General features: G+C 41.8%; 1 protein-coding gene across 1 annotated transcript in view; it reads right to left on the reverse strand.

The window, feature by feature from the left end:
* Positions 1–22016, reverse strand: part of LOC309556060 (histone deacetylase 9-like) — an 861320-nt gene that overhangs the window by 748970 nt on the left and 90334 nt on the right. Inside the window, exon 2 of the mRNA XM_082258372.1 lies at positions 8256–8367. Within this exon, the coding sequence (XP_082114498.1) occupies positions 8256–8367 (112 nt within the window). The remainder of the gene's footprint in view (positions 1–8255; positions 8368–22016) is intronic.

The raw sequence follows: 22016 nt of genomic DNA on the forward strand, positions 1-22016 counted from the left end.
TTCCACACCTGCCCAATCCGAGTACTCCCCATTAATCACCACCCTCTGTACTCTCCCCTGGAGCCAGTTCTCTATCCAGGTACTCACCTTATGGTCCATACCTACCTTCCTTAGTTTGTACAGTAAGCGTTTGTGGGGAACGGTGTCAAAGGCCTTTGCAAAGTCCAGATACACCACATCCACAGGCTTACCTTTATCTAAGTGGCAGCTCACTTCATCGTAGAAGGTTAATAGATTGGTTTGGCATGAACGATTTTTCATGAATCCATGCTGATTACTACTTATAATACCGTTTTCATTACTAAAGTCTTGTATGTGGTCCCTTATCATCCCCTCCAAAATTTTGCAGACTACTGATGTTAGGCTGACCGGCCTATAGTTACCCGGGATATATCTCGGCCCCTTTTTAAATATTGGTACCACGTTGGCTTTTTTCCAATCAGCTGGCACCATACCTGTCTGTAAACTATCCTTAAAGATCAAGAATAATGGTCTGGCAATCACTCACCTGACTGAGCTCATTTAGAACCCTTGGGTGCAAGCCATCCGGTCCCGGGGATTTATTTATGTTAAGTTTCTCTAGTTTAGCTCTAAGTCTATCCTCTGTTAGCCATGGCGGCACTTCCTGAGGTGTATTATTTAGTTCGGCCTTACAAGCGGGGTTCGTGTAGCCCCCCGATTCCTTTGTGAAGACTGAAGAAAAGAAATTATTTAACACTTCCGCCTTTTCTCTGTCCTCAGTGGCCATTTTTCCTTTATCATCTTTTATGGGGCCAATGTGTTCTGGCCTCGCTTTCTTACTGTTTATATACTTAAAGAATTTCTTGGGGTTCTTTTTACTCTCCTCCGCTATATGTCTCTCGTGTTCTATTTTAGCCGCCCTGATTTCATCTTTACATTTCTTATTACACTCTTTGTAATGCTTAAATGCTGCCAATGACCCCTCAGTCTTGTATTTTTTGAAGGCCTTTTCTTTAGCTCTAATATACATTTTTATGTTGGAGTTTAGCCACCCAGGGTTTAGTTTTGCTCTTTTAAATTTATTTCCCTGTGGAATGCACTGGCCCACCCCCTTGTTAAGTATGCTCTTGAAGCACTCCCATTTTTCCTCCGTGTTCTTTGTTCCCAGGGTTCTATCCCATTTGATATTTTCTAGCAGCGAGCGCAGTTTAGGGAAATTGGCTCTTTTGAAATTCAGTGTCCTTATATTACCCTTGTGTTTCCTATTACTGTAATTAATACTGAAACCAATTGACCTATGGTCACTGTTCCCTAAGTTGTCCCGTATTTCTATATCCGTGAGCAGGTCTGTATTGTTGGTAATCAGTAGGTCAAGTACCGCATTGTTTCTTGTCGGTGCATTCACCATCTGACCCATGAAATTGTCCTGCAAAACATTTAGGAACTGCCGAGCCTTGGCTGAGTGCGCGGTTCCTTCTGCCCAGTCTATATCAGGATAATTAAAGTCCCCCATTATAATGACATTTCCCATCCTTGCTGCCAATCCTATCTGTAACATGAGGTCCACCTCACCCTCCTCCCTCTGGTTTGGGGGCCTATAGCATACGCCCAATATTACCTTCCCCACCGTGCCTTTCCTTTGAAGCTCTACCCATAGGGATTCTGCCTCGTCCATAGCTCCATTATTAATATCATCCCTCATATTTACCTGTATACTGTTCTTAATATACAAACATACCCCTCCCCCTTTTTTACCCTCTCTATCTCTGCGATAAAGGGAATACCCCTGAATGGTCGCCATCCAGTCATGAGAGCTGTCAAACCAAGTCTCAGTTATCCCCACAAAATCTAAGTCCTCCTCAAACATCAGCAGCTCCAGCTCTCCCATCTTGTTGGCCAGGCTTCTGGCATTGGTATATAAGCCTCGTCAACAGTCCCTTTGAGGGTAACCATGCTGCTGATGTGGCCTGGGATGAAATGGAGTTTGACACTCCTGCTTTAGAGGTATATGCTTTGTTCAAATTTCATGTCTGAGGTATAAAACCATTTTAAAACAGTCCTGTGTGTTTGATGAACATTGTAAAGAAAACAAAGAGTTATTTTTGCATTTGACAAACAATCCAGGGGGCTGGGGTCCTTCTGTTCTGTAGCAAACAGCACTATTTTCAGCAGTTCAGTTCTGATGACACAGTAAGCTCTGGAGTATGTGCAGCTGGAGAATACAGGTACAAAAATACTGTCTCAAATAGTAGGTCCAAAAGCCCTAGCGGCGATTAAACCAGATGGTGCTATTTTAGAAAAGGGACACTTAAGGGATTTGTAAGAACAATAGAGACATGTCACCTTTTCAAATTTCAGGGCAACAAAGAACAAGATGGATAAAAGTTCAGCCCCATTGAAGTCGATGTATTTCTTAACCTGAAATAATATGTGTATCTGCGGGAATATGTCAGCAGCTAGTCTACAGCAGGAGTTTTCCTTGTGGAAGAGCCTATTATAGACGATGTTCTCTGTCAAGCTGCTATAACAAAAGTGCTCTTTCAAAGTTAAAAAGGTTTTTTTTTTTTTTTTTTTCTGAAAGGCAGCAGACTTTTCTTTTCTGCAACAGGCAGTGTTGAAACGTCCAGACTGTATAAATACATTACACCGCGGTTCTGGGTTAAATTTTATGAGGTCATTTTATTACAGAGGATGTATCAGCTACAGAACAATGAACAGCATAATTATGATCCTACGGATAATAACTTCAATAATAATGAAATGACACACCGCATCTATTACTTCACTGGTATAACTATTGACTTCCAGTTCTGTGTCATTGCAGGCTGTCATAATATATTTATTTTTTAGAACGGAGCATAAAATATTTAAGCCATGTAGTTATTGCAAACAATTTTAAAGTCTAGTTCCAGGTGTCTTGGGAAATATGCTAGGAAGACGTATAGATTTTAAAACAGACCTGTAGCCATGAACTCACTGCTTACTGTATAGAGAAGGCACCTCCAGGGGTCAGTCTTTGGACAGCACTTCCCATGTTCTGAATGCTGGGGTGCTGTGTTATGTAATCAGGTTTCTAATCTGTACCTCCTGAGTCTCACTACTGGCTATTAGGGCAGCCCATAATGCGTCAATAGTAAGGCCAGCAGGTGCACATGATCATGGGAGGTTGGCGCTGTATGCATATTAGAGCCCCTAAGTATTTTTGGCTCAATGGGCCATCTTCAAATAATCTAACTAGGGCTATTGGTACCTGGATGTATAAGCTCCATATGTAATCCAGGTATGAGAAACTAAACCATCCATAGGTTGCAATAACAAATGAAGGAGGAGCTTAGAACTTCTGTCAGTTTTTTCTTTTATTTTGTACTTTTATTTACTTCTTGGCCACTAAATATCCTCAGTCTGATGGCCAGCATCATTCATTCCACCTCCTCTGAGCCCAGGTTGTCCTGAACCTTCCTCAGCCTCACATCACAGCCCTCCCTTCTCACGTCAAAGCCCCCCCTTGCAATTACATTTCCTCCACCAAACTGACATCACCGCCCCCCTTGCTATTACAGTCCTCCTCCTCACATCACAGCTCTCCCCAAACACAGCCCCCCCCCCCCTTACAATCACAGCCCCCTATTAAACGACATTCCCCACTGCAGTTTCAGCTCTTCCTCTTTCTAGTCCTACCTTAACACAGCATGGCAGAAGGCGGGAGGCTTGACAGGGTGGATTCCTCTTCTGTAATAGAACTAATATGTGAATGAGTTCAACTGTGTTTGCCAATGCCACATCCCAAAATTGTAATTGAAAAAAAAAAACATTTGTGAGAAGATCATGGGATTTTAAAGGCACTGACCCCTTCTGCCAGAATGATTACACCCACATGAGTTTATTTCATTAAAAGCATTTATTTATTACAGATTAATTAAAAAGTTTTGGGTATCAAACCCTTTAAAAGCATCAATACAGCATGCCACACTACTAAATGCCAACCCCCTGAAAATATGGCACCCCACTTCCAGAGCATGGACTAGATTGTACATAGTGTATTTTGGATCCCTTTGGCTATGTCTATGTATGGGCCACTAAGTTCTTGGTGGGCTGTTTTAACCCCAAATTATCCACTGAATTGTTGCTGACTTTAATAGTCTAGGTGGGGCCACTCCGGACTGTCTGGAGTAACTCAATTGTTATTTTTCACCAACACAGGTATTTAGTATGTTGTGGTTTATACATTGCCCTTTCTGTTTAGACGGAGGGACACCCAGCTGTTGGTATCAAGAAATTAGGGCCGCATTTCCTGCCAGCCTGTGCCTTACTAGGGTGCTGTTCTTTGTTGGGGGGCCCTGTGTAGATGCTCTTAGCCTGGACATTTGTGACCACTTATGTACCATCCATATCCTGAACTGCATCTAGAGTGACTATCATTATCTTATTTATCCTTTTTATGAATGAATATAGCTTTTGGAACAATGTGAATTCTGAGACATTCCAACCTTCTGAATGAAAATTTCTGAAGGAACAAGTTCCACAATGTTTCTCATATGGGAACAGAACGAACGATTTGCGTATAATGTGTGCCAGTTTCGTACGATTTTCCTATGAGAAAAATTAGAAACGAAAGACTGCGCATGATCAGAAACAATAAACAACAAACAAAAAGCATTTGTCGTACAATAATTTTCGTACAAACTTTCCTTCATTGGTTCCAATTTGCTGTGAAACAATGAGGAAAATCAGACAATCGTTTTTTCTTATAGTGTTTACCCCACTTTAGTTAAAAAAAAATATATATTACTTTAACCCCCTTAGCGGTAACCCCGAGCGTGACTCGGGGTGTTATTTTCATGCTAGGATCGGTATCCCCGAGTCACGCTCGGGGTAGATGTGCAGAGCCTGCAGCGGGGTTCCTTACCTTCTCCTGGCGATCCAGCGATGATCTCCCATTGCTGTGATCGCCGCCGAGATCCCCGCCGCGCCGTCCGTCGCTCTGATGACTTCCTGGTTCCGCTTCCTGCAGCAGCAATGCTGCATGGGAGCGGAACGAGGAGGGAAATTCAAATGTTGCACAAAACACAAACACATAAAAAGGAGGTGATACAGTATAATCTGAGAGGATTACACTGTATCACCTTAGTATCAGACACAGTGCCCTTTCAGTGCCCCTTGCCATTGTCATTTGTGACAAATAAAACCCTTTGAAAATGGCATCAAAAAAGTGTTGTCCTACAAATGCGCTTTTGGATCAGCTGAGCGACTGCAACAGCGGCAGCGACACGGAGCTGCTCGCAGAACAGAGCGACAGTGAGTCGTGGGGAGGTTTGTCATCTGACTCTGACACCGACACTGATCCAGAAAGTGACAACCCCGATGATCCCGCACCAGACCTAAGCGATGTGCGCACTTGGTGCCCTCTAAACAGCGATGCGGACCAGGCAGCGCCCCCGAGATTCCGATTCACTGGATCTCCTGGGATGAAGGTTGATGTGGAGAGTGACAACCCTGTGGCGTACCTGAAATTATTTTTAACTGAGGAGGTAATTCTAAAAATCGTCACTGAAACCAACCGCTACCATGAGCAGCAATCCGCTACGCTGCGTGACAGATTTTCCAGATCCAGAAAATGGGAACCGGTAACTAAAGAGGACATCTGGCAGTTTCTGGGACTCATCATCCTTCAGGGGGTGGTGGGGAAACCGCTCCAGAAATGGTATTGGACCACCAATAAGATGCTGGCCACTCCATTTTTTGGCACCGTGATGTCCGAATACCGGTTTTCACTCATCATGAAGAATTTACACTTCGCCAACAATGAAGAGTTTTGATGAGGCCACGCATCCTGCGCCCAAACTCAAAAAAATCTGGGAGGTGTGCCAAATGATTGTCACCAACTTCTAGTGGACCTACGTGCCAGAAAGGGATGTCAGTGTGGATGAAAGTCTGATGGCCTACAAGGGACGCCTGAGCTGGATACAGTTTATTGCATCCAAAAGACCGCAGTTTGGTATCAAATTTTATATGCTCTGTGAATCATCCACTGGATATATCTGGAATGCAGTCATTTACACCGGTAAAAGTACCAAGTTCCATCCCAGGTACAGCGGCTATGGGATGGCCACATCATCTGTCCTTTCACTGCTGGATCCATTGCTGAACCAGGGATACTGCATGACAACGGACAATTTTTACACATCTCCGGAACTTTATGAGGTTTTGCTCCTAAACAAAACTGATGGGTATAGTACCGTTAGGCCAAACCGGCGTGACATGCCATCAATGTTTGGCAGGAAAAAACTAAAAAAAGGAGAGATGGTTGCCTTTCAAAAGGGTGAAATGATGACAATGCGATGGCGAGACAAAAAGGACGTGCGTCTCATGAGCACCGTACACAGCACCTCCACTGCCATGGTCCGCACAAAACACGGAACAGATATGCTGAAGCCGCAAGTCGTGATCGACTATAATCACACAATGGGAGGTGTCGACCGAGCTGATCAGGCAATGCGGAAGCAACAGAAGAAGCATTACAAAAAGATTTTCAGGCATCTCCTTGAACAATGCCTTTGTAACGCCTATATCCTTTCTAAAGCAAACACTAACATACCGCTTGTTCATTCTGACTTTATCTGGAAGGTGGCTGAGCAGATTTTTGTCAACCACCCAACGCCATCAGTATCTGCTAACTAACCCGGACGACGCGCTGTTGACGTTGGCAATCCAGAACGCCTGACAGGTCGTCATTTTGTAGACTTCGCAAATGCCAACCACAAGAAAGTTAGTGCCTACCAGGATGTGCATCATTGGCTGTTCCAAGAGAGATGGCAATGGAAAAAAAGTCAGAAAAGAAACAAGGTACTATTGTCCTAATTGCAACGTCGGACTTTGTCTAGTTCCATGCTTCAAACTGTTTCACACTCAGGATTTGTATTGAATTTCTTTGTTTGACAAATTTCATTATTTTTCATTGCATTATTGAATAAAATTATATTATTGATTAGATTATAATTCATGTGTTTGTGTTTCAAATTTATCACATCTGGGATGTCTACTAGAGTCTTGTTTTGGTCAGGTTTAAGTAAGTATTTACTAAGAATTGTAGGCCTATAATACATAACGCCAAATTTCCATGCAAAAAATGGTACCGCTTTTGGTACAGAATTCCTGACATAATCATACCGCCAGGGAGGTTAAATAAAAATGTCATTGTATAATTTTTCTAAAATGACATTAACGTGATTATTCTGGTGCAAAGCATTACAAAGTTATTTACACATAATAAAGAGATGTTTTTCTTCAATTTAATGCAACGCTAAAAATAATGAACAAAGAAAATAAAAAAAAAAAAGTTTAAATATTAATGGTTATGAAAATCGTAATAAAAACAATCAGGAACATTTTATGGAGGAAGGGAAGAAGAAACTAATTAGGGTAAACTAAGGGTTGATTAGGAATAAATATAAACAGATTTTATTTTATTTTCATTTTTTTTTTTTTCTTTACTTGTTAGGTTGCTTTTACTAATCATCTGCAGATTGAAGTTAATCCCTTTGATATGCAGATGAATGAAACCGAGTAGATAGAAAAGTAACAATGTATTAAAGCAATTTTTTTTTTTGAAAGCAGCAGCTTCCACATCTACTGTATTTACCCAGCAGTTCTGGACCATGATTTAGACAAGCTGGGAATTACTAGTACTACATATGTCCTGTGTGCTATACCAACCTTTTTGGGACATATATAGCACATCTAGGGTCCACAACTGATTATGGAGCATAAATATAAATATAATACAAATAATTAACTTAAAATATTATCTTACAACTTACAAGGAACATTATAGGTTAGGGGAAAACTTTGGTGAAAATCAGTCACATCATCAGTCATCATTAGTACATCCACATGGGGGTCTGATGTGTCTCTCTGGACCCATTTGGCCATGTAAGCATGGAATACATGTCTGATGTGTGCAGTATGTGCTTACATGGTAATCTCAGCCGGTCATACACACAGACTCCGCACACCACGATGCAGCATCTCATCATGTAGAAGGACACTGGCCCATTCTTCACTAGTCCTTTTATTTTCACTCTCCATAGTAATGACACGTGGAATTATACTATGCAACTTTCATTATCAAAGATGTATACAATCAATCCCTGTCCTTGAAACATTTAACTCAACAAACACATGTATATACTGTTTATGTTATATTCTGCATCTTTTTCAACATTCAATTTGCTATATAAGGAATAAATTATTTCCAAACATGACACAATGATATACACATGGAATAACAGACCGACCTGGCTGCGTTGTGGTGCTCATGGTTGGAGAAGACATGCCGACCAGCTGTTTGATAGAGATCCCAAATCTGATAGAAATGTATGTCAGTGCTCCGTAACTGAAAAGCAGGATCTGAAAAAGTAGAGAAGTCAAAAATTTGATCCATGCTATTTTATTATTATGACCTTTCTTAATTTTTGTTTACATTTTTTATTATTGCTGCCCAGTTTAATAGTGGCTTTGTTTGGATTTCTGTCTGTACAGCTTGCTATATAATCATTTTGCATAAATTTTAGAGAAAATAAATAGCAAAGCTATACAAGTGACAACCCTATTTCCTAATTGAGAAAGCCAGCTTCTTGTGTCTACTGATCACTGGAAAACTATGATTATGCTGATTTTTTATCCAACCCTAAAACCAAGGGTGGAGAAAGGACACAATAGGCTAAAAACCTGAACTAGGACATTTTGGAGGACACCTGACTGGCTGTACAGTGTTGCAGAGCTATGTGGAATAAAATATAGAACATATACTGTATATACACCATATTGTCCAAATGTATTGGGATGCCTGCCTTTACACGCACATGAACTTTAATGGCATCCCAGTCTTAGTCCATAGGGTTCAATATTGAGTTGGCCCACCCTTTGCAGCTATAACAGCTTCAACTCTTCTGGGAAGGCTGTCCACAAGGTTTAGGAGTGTGTCTATGGGAATGTTTGACCATTCTTCCAGAAGTGCATTTGCAAGGTCAGGCACTGATGTTGGACAAGAAGGTCTGGCTCCTCCCTGGGGGGTTCGAGGCTCCCTCCAGTTACCAGCTGTTACCAAACCCCCATAACCCTCTCCCACCTACCCTGATTTCATCCCAACCCTGCCTTCCCAGCCCCCTCTCCCCACTCGGCCCCTGGCATATCACATTAAGTGTTATACCTTTGTTTTGGTTGAGGCCCCTTCTATGAGGGGGCCCATTTACGCATTGTGACCTCGGTCACACCTTGAATTTGTACGTGCCATTACTGCTTCTCAGTCGGGATGCCAGGTCGATCTCTTATGCGTGTCACATTGTTACCTATTCCTTGAATGTTATATGCTGTAGTTCTATATTTACTGTGACTTGTTATATCACGGCATGTACCTAAGCTTTCTACTGCATGTTACTGTACCATGTTTCTTTTGCCTTCAATAAAAACCGTTTAAAAAGAAAAAAAAAAAAAAAAGAAGGTCTGGCTCCCAGCCTGCGCTCTAATTCATTCCAAAGGATTGCTATCGGGTTAAGGTCAGGACTCGCTCATTTATGTCTTTATGGACCCTGCTTTGTGCACTGGTCTAAATCATTTGGTGGAGGGGGGATTACGGTGTGGGGTTGTTTTTCAGAGGTTGGGCTTGGCCCCTTAGTTCCGGTGAAGGAAACTCTTAAGGCATCAGCATACCAAGACATTTTAAACAATTTCATGCTCCCAACTTTGTGGGAACAGTTTGGGGATGGCCCTTTCCCATTCCAACATGACTGCGCAGCAGTGTACAAATCAAGGTCCATAAAGACATGGATGAGCGAGTTTGGGGTAGAGGAACTTGACGAGTCCTGACCTCAACATGTCCCTTAAACAGAAGTAATTTAATCCATTGTTTCTTAACCCTTTTTCAGTCAAGGCACCCTTTAAAATTCTGAACAATCTCGAGGCAACTCATTCTAAAATGTAAAAAAAAACCTTATAGTTTTATGTAATACAGGAACAGCCACATAACACAGGAACATGTAGGATGCCCAATGTTAGAGATTATATATTCTTTCAAAGCAAATACACCTTTGCACAATGGTACTGACTAGTACTCCAATGTTTCACTTTTCCCTCAGTTTGTCTACCTTACTCAGCAAACCAAGCATGCTGTGCAGGCAACCAACATCCTGTTTATCAACTGATGACATCATTGGTTTGTAGAACACCTAGATCGGCTAGAAGGTTGTAAAGGGACACAATGAAAACCAGTGGCTTTGTGTAACTGAGCCCCGGTTCACACTTGTGCGAGTGCGGGGTTCGCATGTAATGTCGGAGCGCACTGCTCCTTCATTACATGCGATCGGCTGTGCGGTGCGAGTTTAGCCATACACTTTGTATGGCTAAATTCGCACCGCAGCCGCAGCAAACACGCACAGGGACCCTTTTTGGAAGCCGCATCAGGATCAGATCGCACAGCGGTTCGCACTGCGATATGATATCAAACTGGGGGTGTCGTTAAGATTACATTGACACCCCCAGCGTATCGCATATGGCAGTGTGAACTGCCGGGGGTGCGTGTGCAATGCGGGAACAGGCTGCGGATTCGCAGCCTTCCCGCACTCGCATAAGTGTGAACCGGGGCTGAAAGGCAGGCTTGATCCACCTGCTAATCTGTATACATTTTTTGGCATTTTGCCAAGGAACTCCAGAAGTAACCTAAAGGCATCCTGGTTAAAAAAAAAAGGCTGGATTAATCAATTGATTTCTGCTGAGCAGGGAAGTTCACATACAGATCGAAATTTGTCCTGTCAGTGCCGGATTGCCTGAATTGTAATCAGTATATGGCCAGCCTAAGGGCATGTATGTTAAGTATTGTGTATGCATAACATTTACAATGACTTTTTTCCTCTGAAAAAAAGTACTTTTTTCCTTCCTTCCTTTATAGGCATTGTCCAGGGTCAAACTCTATTTCCTCAACTAACATACCTGCCTGAAGATGATGCAATCTTGTGCCCATCTAGTAGCCTTTATATTCTTAGCTGTATGTATGCAGATTGTCTAACACATCTCATCCCTCCGGCTGCAGTCTCTCCCTCTGGGACGTTAAGAAAATTACAATGTACAACCTAGGTGATCAGTGGGTAGGGGGGAGTGATGAAATGCTTCCTCCTGCCTGTAGCAGATGCTGCAGATTATTCTCCCAGATTTATTTTCTCAGGTACACCTTAAGAGCGTGAATAATTCACTTAACTGAAGCCCAAGAATCTTCAATGATAAAAATGTTCAGTTAGAAAGAAATGGCTTTCAAATTGTTGCAGTATTGCGAAGCAGGCAACTGATAGTATTTGATTTAATCATTTAATCACATGGGTGCCCTATCAAAAAAAATCTCTAGACTAATTGGACAGTTGGGCTATGTTCACACTGCTGTGATTCGATTTTGATGTGGTTTTAGGCCCCTTTCACACTAGTTCGACTTGTCCCGCGATTTTGGACCGCAAAATCGCATGACAAGTCGTTTTCCATTATTTTCAATAAGCCCCATTCGTATCAGTGCGTTTTGAAGTCACACTGACTTCAAAGTAGTTCCTGCACTACTTTGGCACGATTTTAATGCGTTTTGAGGTATATAGCCCTTAGCCATTGCTCAAAATCGCGTCACAATCGTGGCAAAATCGCGTCACAAAATCACGGTAAAATCGCGTCGCATAAGTGTGAAAGGGGCTTTAGTGTAATTATGTAGTGCGACTTGAATGCTACTTTGAATTTTGCATATTCTATGGGGCCAAAATCATCCTGAAATCACACCACCGTAGTACAAGAACCTATTGTTAGGTTCTGCAAGAAACGCAGGATGCCTTGTTGTTGGCCTTGCAGCTTCCGCATGCATTTGCAAATGTGTAAACTAAACTCCTGTTTTTAACTTATATTGTTAGACAGGTTTATTTTGGTTTGTTAGCAGACTGGTGGGTAAGTATTTCAAACTAGGGACCGGCTGTTTTTCACCCACCTTCATTTATCCCATCTTGCTTTTCAATTGACTATTCGCAGGTTGGGAGACACTGAGCAGTGCTCGCCAGTTCTCACATAAAGTCCCAAATTGCCCATTTCTTGTAGTACAAGAACCTTTTCCAAAATTGCATCATGCTAAATTGCATTATTGTGAAGGGGCACCAAAACATTATAATTTCCAATATCAACTGATTCTGTGTGGCTCAAGTCCTATCTGAAGTCGCACTAATGTGAACAGAACCTTAGGGCTGCTTTAAATGTAATAATAACAATGGGGCCGTTTCCAGAGCCTATTAAGGTGGGGGGGGGGGCTCCCTCATACTTCCCCAACAGTCTCAGATTCATATACAGCCACTCTATGTCTCACATAAGGTCCACTGGCTGCCGCTGTAGTCATAGTAAAATGTAGTGATGTAGATGGAGTTTAAAGGAAAAGTCAAACTATGCCAACAAGTCCCACTGCACTTAATAAATTTACAGGCAATGGGACTTATGTGGGGCATACGGGGCTATAACATCAGAATCTCGGACTGTTGGGGGTTCTGCTGGTCATTTTAAGGAATGCTATGACATCTTTGCCCTAGGCCCACCAATTTCTTAACATTTCATACATCTTCTAGATTTGCTTCCCTTACCTTTGTTATAAGTGAAAAGAGCTAAAAGGCTTTGGGAACAGCACAGGACGGAGTTTATTATTCAGTAACACGGATACTCTATACCATATACTTCCTTTAATTACAAGGCGGTCTTGTTCACTTATCTACTAGGGTGGCAAAATAGTATACATAGCCAAAGACAGACCTGCATGTTTTATTTATTTTATTGAATTAGAATTCTCCCAGGATGGAAAAACCCATTTTCTGTACAGCCAAGAAAGACCAATGGATTTTCCAATTATACTTATCTCAAGACACCGGAGAATGGAAAAATATTGCTTTTAAATTTAATATTTAATTTACTTGTGTCTGTAATGGAAGAATAAATTAGGTGAATCCTCATGAGCATTTCTTCCTTAAGGAGTTGAGATACATTATATATACTATATACACCATGTATATATATACTGTATATATTATTATTATTATTATTATTATTATACAGGATTTATATAGCGCCAACAGTTTGCACAGCGCTTAACAAAATGAAGGCAGACATTACAGTTACAATACAATTTGGAATTTGCTCGTTAGAGCTTACAATCTAAAAGGGAGGGTCAATTGATACAAAAGGCAATAGCTGTGGAGGATGAGCTGATGAAGAAAGTGAATGTCTATGGGAATGTTTGACTATTCTTCCAGAAGCGTATTTGTAAGGTTAGGCACTGATGTTGGAGAGAAGGCCTGGCTCACAATCTGCGCTCTAATTCATTGGGTTGAGGTGCAGGCCAGTCAAGTTCCTCCACCCAAAACTCGCTCATCCATGTCTTTATGAAACTTGCTTTGTGCACTGGTCCAAATCATTTGGTGGAGGGGGGGGGGTTCTTTTTCAGGGGTTGAAATTGGCCCCTTAGTTCCAGTGAAGAGGAAATTGTCAGCATACCAAGACATTTTGGACAATTTCATGCTCCCAACTTTGTGGGAACAGTTTGGGGATGGCCCCTTCCTGGTCCAACATGACTGCGCACCAGTGCACATAGCAAGGTCCATAAAGCGAGTTTGGGTTGGAGGAACTTGACTGGCCTGCACAGAGTCCTGACCTTAACCCGATAGAACACCTTTGATATTTGAGCGGAGACTGCGAGCCTGGCCTTCTCATCCCACATCAGTGCCTGACCTCACAAATGTGCTTCTGAAAGAACGGTCAAACATTCCCATAGACACACTCCTAAACCTTGTGGACAGCCTTCCCAGAAGAGTTGAAGCTGTTATAGCTGCAAAGGGTGAACCAACTCAATATTGAACCCTATATAGGCTAAGACTGGGATGCCATTAAAGTTAATGTGCGTGTAAAGCCCGGCATCTCAATACTTTTGGTAATATAGCATATATACTGTCAGTGCTGGGACAAGGACATCGGATGCCCAGGGTGAAGATGGCAAACTGCGCCCCCCCCCCCCCCCCCCCCCGGTTGTAAAGAAAGAGTCAGTGTCATTTTGAAACAAGTAAATACTTAAAACAAAACAAATTAAATTAGGTTTAATTCAATAGAAACAATGTCCACTCACATAATTGAATTATATGTATCTTTATTAGAGGCACTTAAAATGCTTTGAAAAATAATGCAGCAAATGTGGGGTGGGGGGGGCTTATTGATCACTTGAGCTCTGGAAGATTTTAACCCCTTCCTGACCAGTCTATTTTCTGCTAATTAGAACTGCGTTACTTTACCTGGGATTTGCACGGTCATGCAACGCTGTACCCAAACAAAATTTATATCATTTTTTTTTACACAAAAAAAGCTTTCTTTTGGTGGTATTTGCACACCGCTGAGGTTTTTTTTTAGCTTTTATTGTATGAACAAAAAAAAAAAAACTAAAATTTTGAAAAAAAATATTTTACTTTCTGCTATAAAACATCCAATAAGAAAAAATGTATTCTACTGTCTTTGGTAAAAAAACAAATAAGTGTATATCAATTGGTTAGTGTGAACTCTATAGTGCCTACAAATGATGGGATATATACAGGAATTTTTTTATACTAGTAATGGCGGAGATTAGCAAACTATAGTGGGACTGTGATAGTGACACTAACTGACACTTTGTGGGAACTGACTAACTGCCACTGACATCACCAGTGACACTACAGTGATAATATTATACATATATATATGATATATATTTTATATACTGTATGTCGCTGTACTAATGACATTGACTGGGAAGGAGTTAACATCTAGGGGCAATCAAGGGGTTATTTGTGTGCCTAACAATGTGTGCTGCTTTTTTCTACTGATCAATTTGCTTATTTTCTGTGCTTTTCAGGGAAAAGAAAATAAAAGTGATTATTCCCTCTGTAAAGAGCCCTATATTAATTATCAACCCAGGGCTCTGGGCTGTGATGTGGCACAGCTGGTTAGCAGGTCCCGGCCATAAATCATTGGTTGGGATCTGCTGACAGACTCCCGCTGTGTCAAATCACAGGGGAGTAGATGGGTGGGGGCATGTACCTGAAATCCTGAAACAGGCAATGACGTACGGGTATGTCACAGTGCCTGTAACTGCCACTTGTTCTATCAGATTACTGCTAGCCATCAGATTGTGTAATGGAAGTGATGTTCCGACCAAAAAATACTTACTGCGCATGCGCTGTGCGTTCCAGCATGTGTTCCACGCCGCTATGCGTTTCAAACACTTCATTATCTTATGGGTAGCTGTAATCTCTTAGAACGCCCACGCAGACATCTTACTACACCCAGCTACCTCTTGAATCTCAGAGTCATTTTATCAATAAAGTGAGCCGATATAAAAAAATACAGTATATTGATATCTGTGATGCTGTTTGGATGTTTAATTTTGAAAGCATAAAGCTGAGCAGTGCGGGGTGTACTAACATGGCCTCTGCCACCTTCCTACTGCTGGCGTCCAGCTTCTTTCAAAATGTAACATCAAAACAGCATCACAGATGTCAATATACAATACTTATATTTATCTCCGCTCACTTTATTACTAAAATTACTCTGAAATTCAAGACGTAGGGTAGTGTAGTAAGATGTTTGCATGGGTGTTCTATCAGATTACCGCTACCCATCATGGAACGCATGTTGGATCGCATAGCGCATGTGCTGTAAGTGTTTTATGTCAGAACGTCACTTCCGTTACACAATCTGATGGATAGCGGTAATCTGACAGAACACCACACTGTTACAGTATATGTACTGCGGTGGGTTGACAAGTGGTTAATTACCAATGGTATCTGTAATATGCAGCATGAGGGGCTAATGTATTGCCACTGGTCACTGATGCATAAGTAATAAATTAACCCTCTCATGCTGCATATTACAGATACCATTGGTAATTAACCCCCCCCCCCCCCAATACAAACAGTTATCAAATTCAACTGCAGATGACAATGTGCTTACTTGATCACACTCGCAGGTCTCAGCTCCGACAGACAGCAGCATGCTATGCTCCTCTCCCATCCCGCCTCTAGCCGTCCTCTCAGTGACATCACGCTGGGCGGGGACTAGGAAGCGCCTGTCAGACAGAGATACTCCGCCTGATCTGTGCCTGACAGGGAAGTGAAGGGCTGGTCTGTCCTAGGCTTGTGCCGGGTGCAGGAGCGCACTCCCCACATCATTGTAGCTATGTAGCAGTAGCGCAGCCAGCGTGTACAGTCACAGACAGTGTACTTGTCCAGCCAGATTGTAGCAGCACAATGCTGCAACGTTACCTGCGGGTGCGCTGCGCCCCCCTTCCTCCAGTAATTTGTTCTGCCCAGGGCTTCTGTCCCTTCCGCCCCCCCCCCCCTCGTACCGGCCCTGTATACTGTATATACTAGCATACGTATTTCACATACAAGCATTATAGACATCACAAAGCTGATTCTTGAATGTGAGTTGTGTTGTTTCCCATAGTAGCCCCTGGATTCCAGCAACCCATAATTCCAGGCTTCTTAATAGATTTAAAGTGGTTGTAAAGGTAGAAGATTTTTTACCCCCTACACCTCCCCAACCCCTCCTAAATACTTACAGTACCTGAGTTCTATTTCAATCCAGTGCCGTGCCCGAGAGTAGCTGCTCTCTACAATCTCCCACCTTCTCACTGGACATGGAGGCAGTAGTGGGAGCCTTTATACTGGAATTTCCAGCCTCAGGCTTACTATACACAATACAACCTGATTGTATAGTCTATATACACTATTTTGTATAGTCATATAAATCAGACTGGCGCTTGCACTACATACAGTAGTTGTATGTAAATTAAATGGAGATTGTACATATATGTAGCCACCCTGCCATAAGCACTTAAATTTAGTGTGCATGGCTGTAGTCATCCAATGTCAATTTGCAGTCTGTTCTTGTTCAGTTTTCCTTATGTCCAGCATGGTCGCCAGTCCTCTCTGCTGTCAGTAGGCAGCATTGTCATCTTTGGCATTAGTAAGAGGATTCACAGTGAGTTTGATTTATAAATATTTATATCCTTTTCCAGCCAACCACTAGAACATTTTCTTTGCCAGTGAAGCATCATGGCAAAGGGTATAAATATTTGGGATGAGCTAGAGCAAGTTCTCTTTCAGACCTAGAGGCCACAGCCTGGGGATGGTGCATCTCAGTTGAGCTCCTTCTTTAGGCCTATAGTTTACTATGATTCAGTTAAGAATCAACACAGGAGTGAGCGGCACAGATCACTCACTGTGTGGATTCAGAAAAGGAAGGGGCTGGTAAATCAAATATTTTCCGGCCCCTTACCACGCTCTCCATCCTGAAAATTACCCCACAGCAGCCGGTGGGAGAGGAGAGGATGGAAGCTGGCAGCACTGCAGGGGGGAGACAGGGGGCGCTAGAAAGCAGGGGAAATTGGCACTACACAGGGTGATTAGGGTGTGCCCAGGCTATATGTGTGAGGCAATCTAATTTCAATAAAATAAAATACAGATATTCAATGCATGCAAAGTTGTGTTTATATGAATATTCTGGGGGTGGGGTCCATAGTTTTCATCAGATTCTTAGAGGGTACAATGACTCAAAAAAGATTACCAACCACTGATTTTGAGGTTGAATGAAAACTTTTAGTGTAGTATAACACATTTGGAGTCACAAAGAAGGAAATACATCAGACCAAAAACTGGGACATTTGGGAGAAACGAGGGGCACTCCCTCCAAGTTAGGGAAAAGTAGGCATTATGGGTGTGGTTGTCACAGCAATAAAAGCATATCCCATCCCCACTAAAACTTTTTTTTGTCTGTGTTCCTGTTAGGGAGATTTACCCTCCCTTCATATCCTGACAGGAAGGGAGGGAAAATCTACCAAATGGGGACACACACAGTGGTAAAAAAGGATATCGGGGAACTGGAGAAAGTGCAGAGAAGAGCAACCAAACTGATACAAGCCATGGAGAAGCTCAGCTATGAGGAAAGATTGGAGGAAAGAAATGTTGGCTGGAGGGAGATTCCTGTGTAAAAATACTGGCACAGCCCCCCAAAATGAGTAAAAAGTACAAAATGTGTTCCAGGTCTCAAGAGAAGAAAAACACTGGAAATGGAGGATTTGAGTGTGCCCAAGAAAAATACATTCTTACAAAAGCTAAAAACAATACATTTTTAATTGGTAATACAAAAAAAAAAAAAAAAACACAAAAATGTAGTACATTAAAAATCCTGCATATCTTTCTTGCGTGCATTTCTTCTCTTGGAGAGGGGATATGAGGGATTACTCCTGGATGTGGGCTTGGCTACTATAATATTGGAACATGGATATGTCATGGTGTTATATCTGACCCTGACTGGGTTTATTTGGTGTTTGTTGCTGATGCTTTCACTCTGCTGGGGAGACTGGATTATTGTGTGATACCTGTTTTAGTGTCAATATTTCCAATTACATTTTCAACGTCCAGATTCAACATCACATTCAAATTTAGGTCCCTCTGCCCTCTCAAGATTCATAATAATAGGATGTTTGTCAGGAAAGGAAGCGCCACTCAGCCGCAATAACGATACTAGAAGCGGGTGCGCATGCGTGGGAGTGCGCCGGCGCGTGCACGTAGGCGTGCCGGCGCAGAGCGTGTGCGTCATCACACCCATCCGGGCCCTATATAAGACACTCTCTGGCTACGCTCCGGTGCTGGTTTATCGTCAGCTCCTGTACCCGTGACCTGTCTGTTACCTGCGTTCCTGCTTTTGACCCGGCTTGCTCCTTTGACTCGTCTGCACTTCTCCCTTGATCGACCTCGGCTTGCCTGACCACTCTTTGCTCTAACAATACCTCTGCTGGATCTTCTGTGTACCGACCTTGGCTTGGACCCCCACGGACTCTCTCTCTTGTCTTGCCCCTCTGTACCTCCATTACCTCAGACTGATTTACTGTGTATGACCCTTGGCCTGGCATTAACCTTTTGTCTCTTTACACTGAGCATCTCTAGATCTCCTGGAAGCGGTCCACATCATACCATCCATCCATCCGGTATTCACCCGCATCCAGTGCTCCTTGGGATGTGTCATCTCCTGTTTCACCTCCAGCAGTGGTCCGCACTTAGCTGCAAGGGAAGCCCTCTCAGCACTTCGGCCTCCACCAAGGTAACTGACAATGTTTTTTTGCATGTATTTGTGAATGGCTTGTGGAGGTTTATCTTAAATAGAATTCGGATCCTGAAGAAGCCTGTAGTGTTGGCGAAGCGCATTGATCTGTACCTCTTTCAGCGCTCATCCAACATCTTTACATGAAGATTGAATTTATACATGTATATGTGCAGAAATTTTAATGTACTACATTTCTGTGTATTTTTTCGTATTAGGAAAAAAAAAATGTATTGTTTTTAGCTTTTGTAAGAATGTATTTTTCTTGGGCACACTCGAATCCCCATTTCTCTTGAGACCTGGAACACATTTTGTACTTTTTAAAGATTAGAGGAACTGGATTTATTCTCTATTGAGAAGAGGAGATTAAGGGGGGATATGATCAATATGTATAAATACATAAGGGATCCATATAGTGAACTTGGTGTTGAGTTATTCGCTTTAAGGTCATCACAGAGGACAAGGGGGCACTCTTTACGTCTAGAGGAAAACAGATTTCATCTTCAAATACGGAAAGATTTCTTCACAGTAAGAACTTTGAAAATGTGGAATCGACTCCTCAAGAGCTGGTTCTGGCCAGCTCACTAGATTGCTTCAAAAAAAGCCTGTCCTCTTTGCTAAATGTACATAATATAACTGGATAGTAACAATTATAGGTAAAGTTGATTCAGGGAAAATCGGATTTCCTCTTGTGGGATAAGGAAGGAATTTTTTCCCCTACTTGAGCTAATTGGATCATGCTTTGCTCGGGTTTTTCGCCTTCCTCTGGATCAACTGTGGAAATAGGATTGTGTATATTGAGTTGTATACATTTTTTTTTTTTACGTTTTATTGGTTGAACTAGGTGGACTTGTGTCTTTCTTCAACCAGACTAACTATGTAAACATCTAAGAAAGGCTATAACCCTTAGGGGCAATACACACTATACAATTGTCTTTAGATTTTTTTCCTTTAGATTTACCAAAACCATATAATATGAGGTCAAACCTAAACACTTTCAATTTGTATGCAATCTGGCAGGCCCTTGCACTACATAGTAAAGGTAAATCTAAAGGAAATCTAACAACAAAAGTTGTATAGTGTGTATCCAGCTTTACTTGCACCATCCAGAACAAACTACATGGTTTTGGCAGATAGTGTAGGGTTGATTTACTAAAATTGTAGAGTGCAAAATCTGTTGCAGCTGTGCATGGTAGCCAATCAGCTTCTAACTTCAGCTTGTTCAATCAACCTTTGACAAAAAAAACTTGAAGCTGATTGGTTTCTATGAAGAGTTGCACCAGATTTTGTGCTCTCCAGTTTTAATAAATCAAGCCCTCTGTGTCTAGGGACATACATCTGTACCTGTAAGCATGTATACTGTTGGATCTGTATTTACTGGCATACACCATATCTGGTCATTGACTTGTACTGGCAGCTGTATACAACACCTGTGGCTCCTAGGCACAGAAATGCAGCCCTTTGTGTATGAGTCATGTGCAGACAGCTGCATTGGATCCAGGGATCTGCTGATTGTCTAGACAAATAAAATATTTCAAAAAAAGTTTTCAAGTCTTTGAGTTGAGCTGGCATTGAGCAATATTATTTCTATATAAAGCAGAATGGAAACACCAAGATAAGGTAACTTATTCCTTCCAAAGATGTTCCTGTCAGAATCTTTACTTATAAATAGACCTATTCTCACCGGGCAGTGACTCTGCATGAATAATTCTTTACTGTGAAGTTTATGAATATTATATCCATATTTCTTTCTGATCCCATCATCAAGGTCAACACAGTTTCCTGCATTCTGGATAGAATGCCTAATTTATCTCCCAGGGAATATCACAATTCTGCTGCCTATTTATAGCAACATCTACAAAGATAAAATCTCAAAAATATATAAATTATTTACAACTTTTTTCCCTGTCTTTTGGCAATGAATAACAATTCAACTGACGAAAATCAATAACTCTATAATATGTGACAAACACAGGAAATGCTTTGGCCATAAATGAGGTTGCTTTGATAGGCTATGGATCTTCATAATATCACTTATTAATGCCTGTAACTGTGTCATGCCACTTATAGCGGTCTCTCATTCAGACAATTTCCATTGTCTGTCTGCAACAGTATGCATCCAGACCAGCTTTCCTTCATTCAAAGACTTGCCTGATACTTCAGATTTGTAAAGGCTATTGTTTCAATTAGTGATATAGCAGGGGTAACAGAGACAAATCGTGAAGTTTTGCTATCAGATAGTGACACTTAAGCCAGCCATACATTGATTGAAATTTGGCTGGTTCAGCATGGACGGAACAAATTTCAGTCCATGTATGGGATACCTAGTTATGCACAAGTGGATCTATCGACTTGTGTACAACCAGCCTGTCTGGCTTTTCCAGAATGATCAGTGCCCCCGGCTATAGCCAGCAGCTCTGATCAGGACTGCTGATAAGGCAACACAACTGGTCCTGTTGTACTGGACCCAGACCTCATCAGCCCAACAGTGGGGCCAAGGGCAACTTTATTGTTCATTTCTTCCTAAATGAATAAATGGATTTTACTAGACCACACCCCCAATCCTACTTGTTTACCGGGGCTCAAATTACATTTCCCTGGGTCCCATCATTTCAACAGCAGGGCCCAGGAAGTGGGACTTTTTTTTTTCATTTTCGGGACATAGGGAGGTAAAGTCAGCAGTGCTGGCACTGATCATTGTATTCTACCAATAGGGGAAGACTCCCGGTCGGCAGAATACAATAGCACAGAAGGAGGATTCCCTTCATCCACAAAGAATGATTATTTTTTTAGTTAAATCCGCTAACTGAAGGGAAAAAAATCAATCATATATGGCCTGCCTTAAGCTGCCCATACACTTGTAGGTTTTCAAATAA

Source organism: Pelophylax lessonae, assembly GCF_965119305.1.
Source record: "Pelophylax lessonae genome assembly, chromosome: 5".
NCBI lineage: Eukaryota > Metazoa > Chordata > Amphibia > Anura > Ranidae > Pelophylax > Pelophylax lessonae.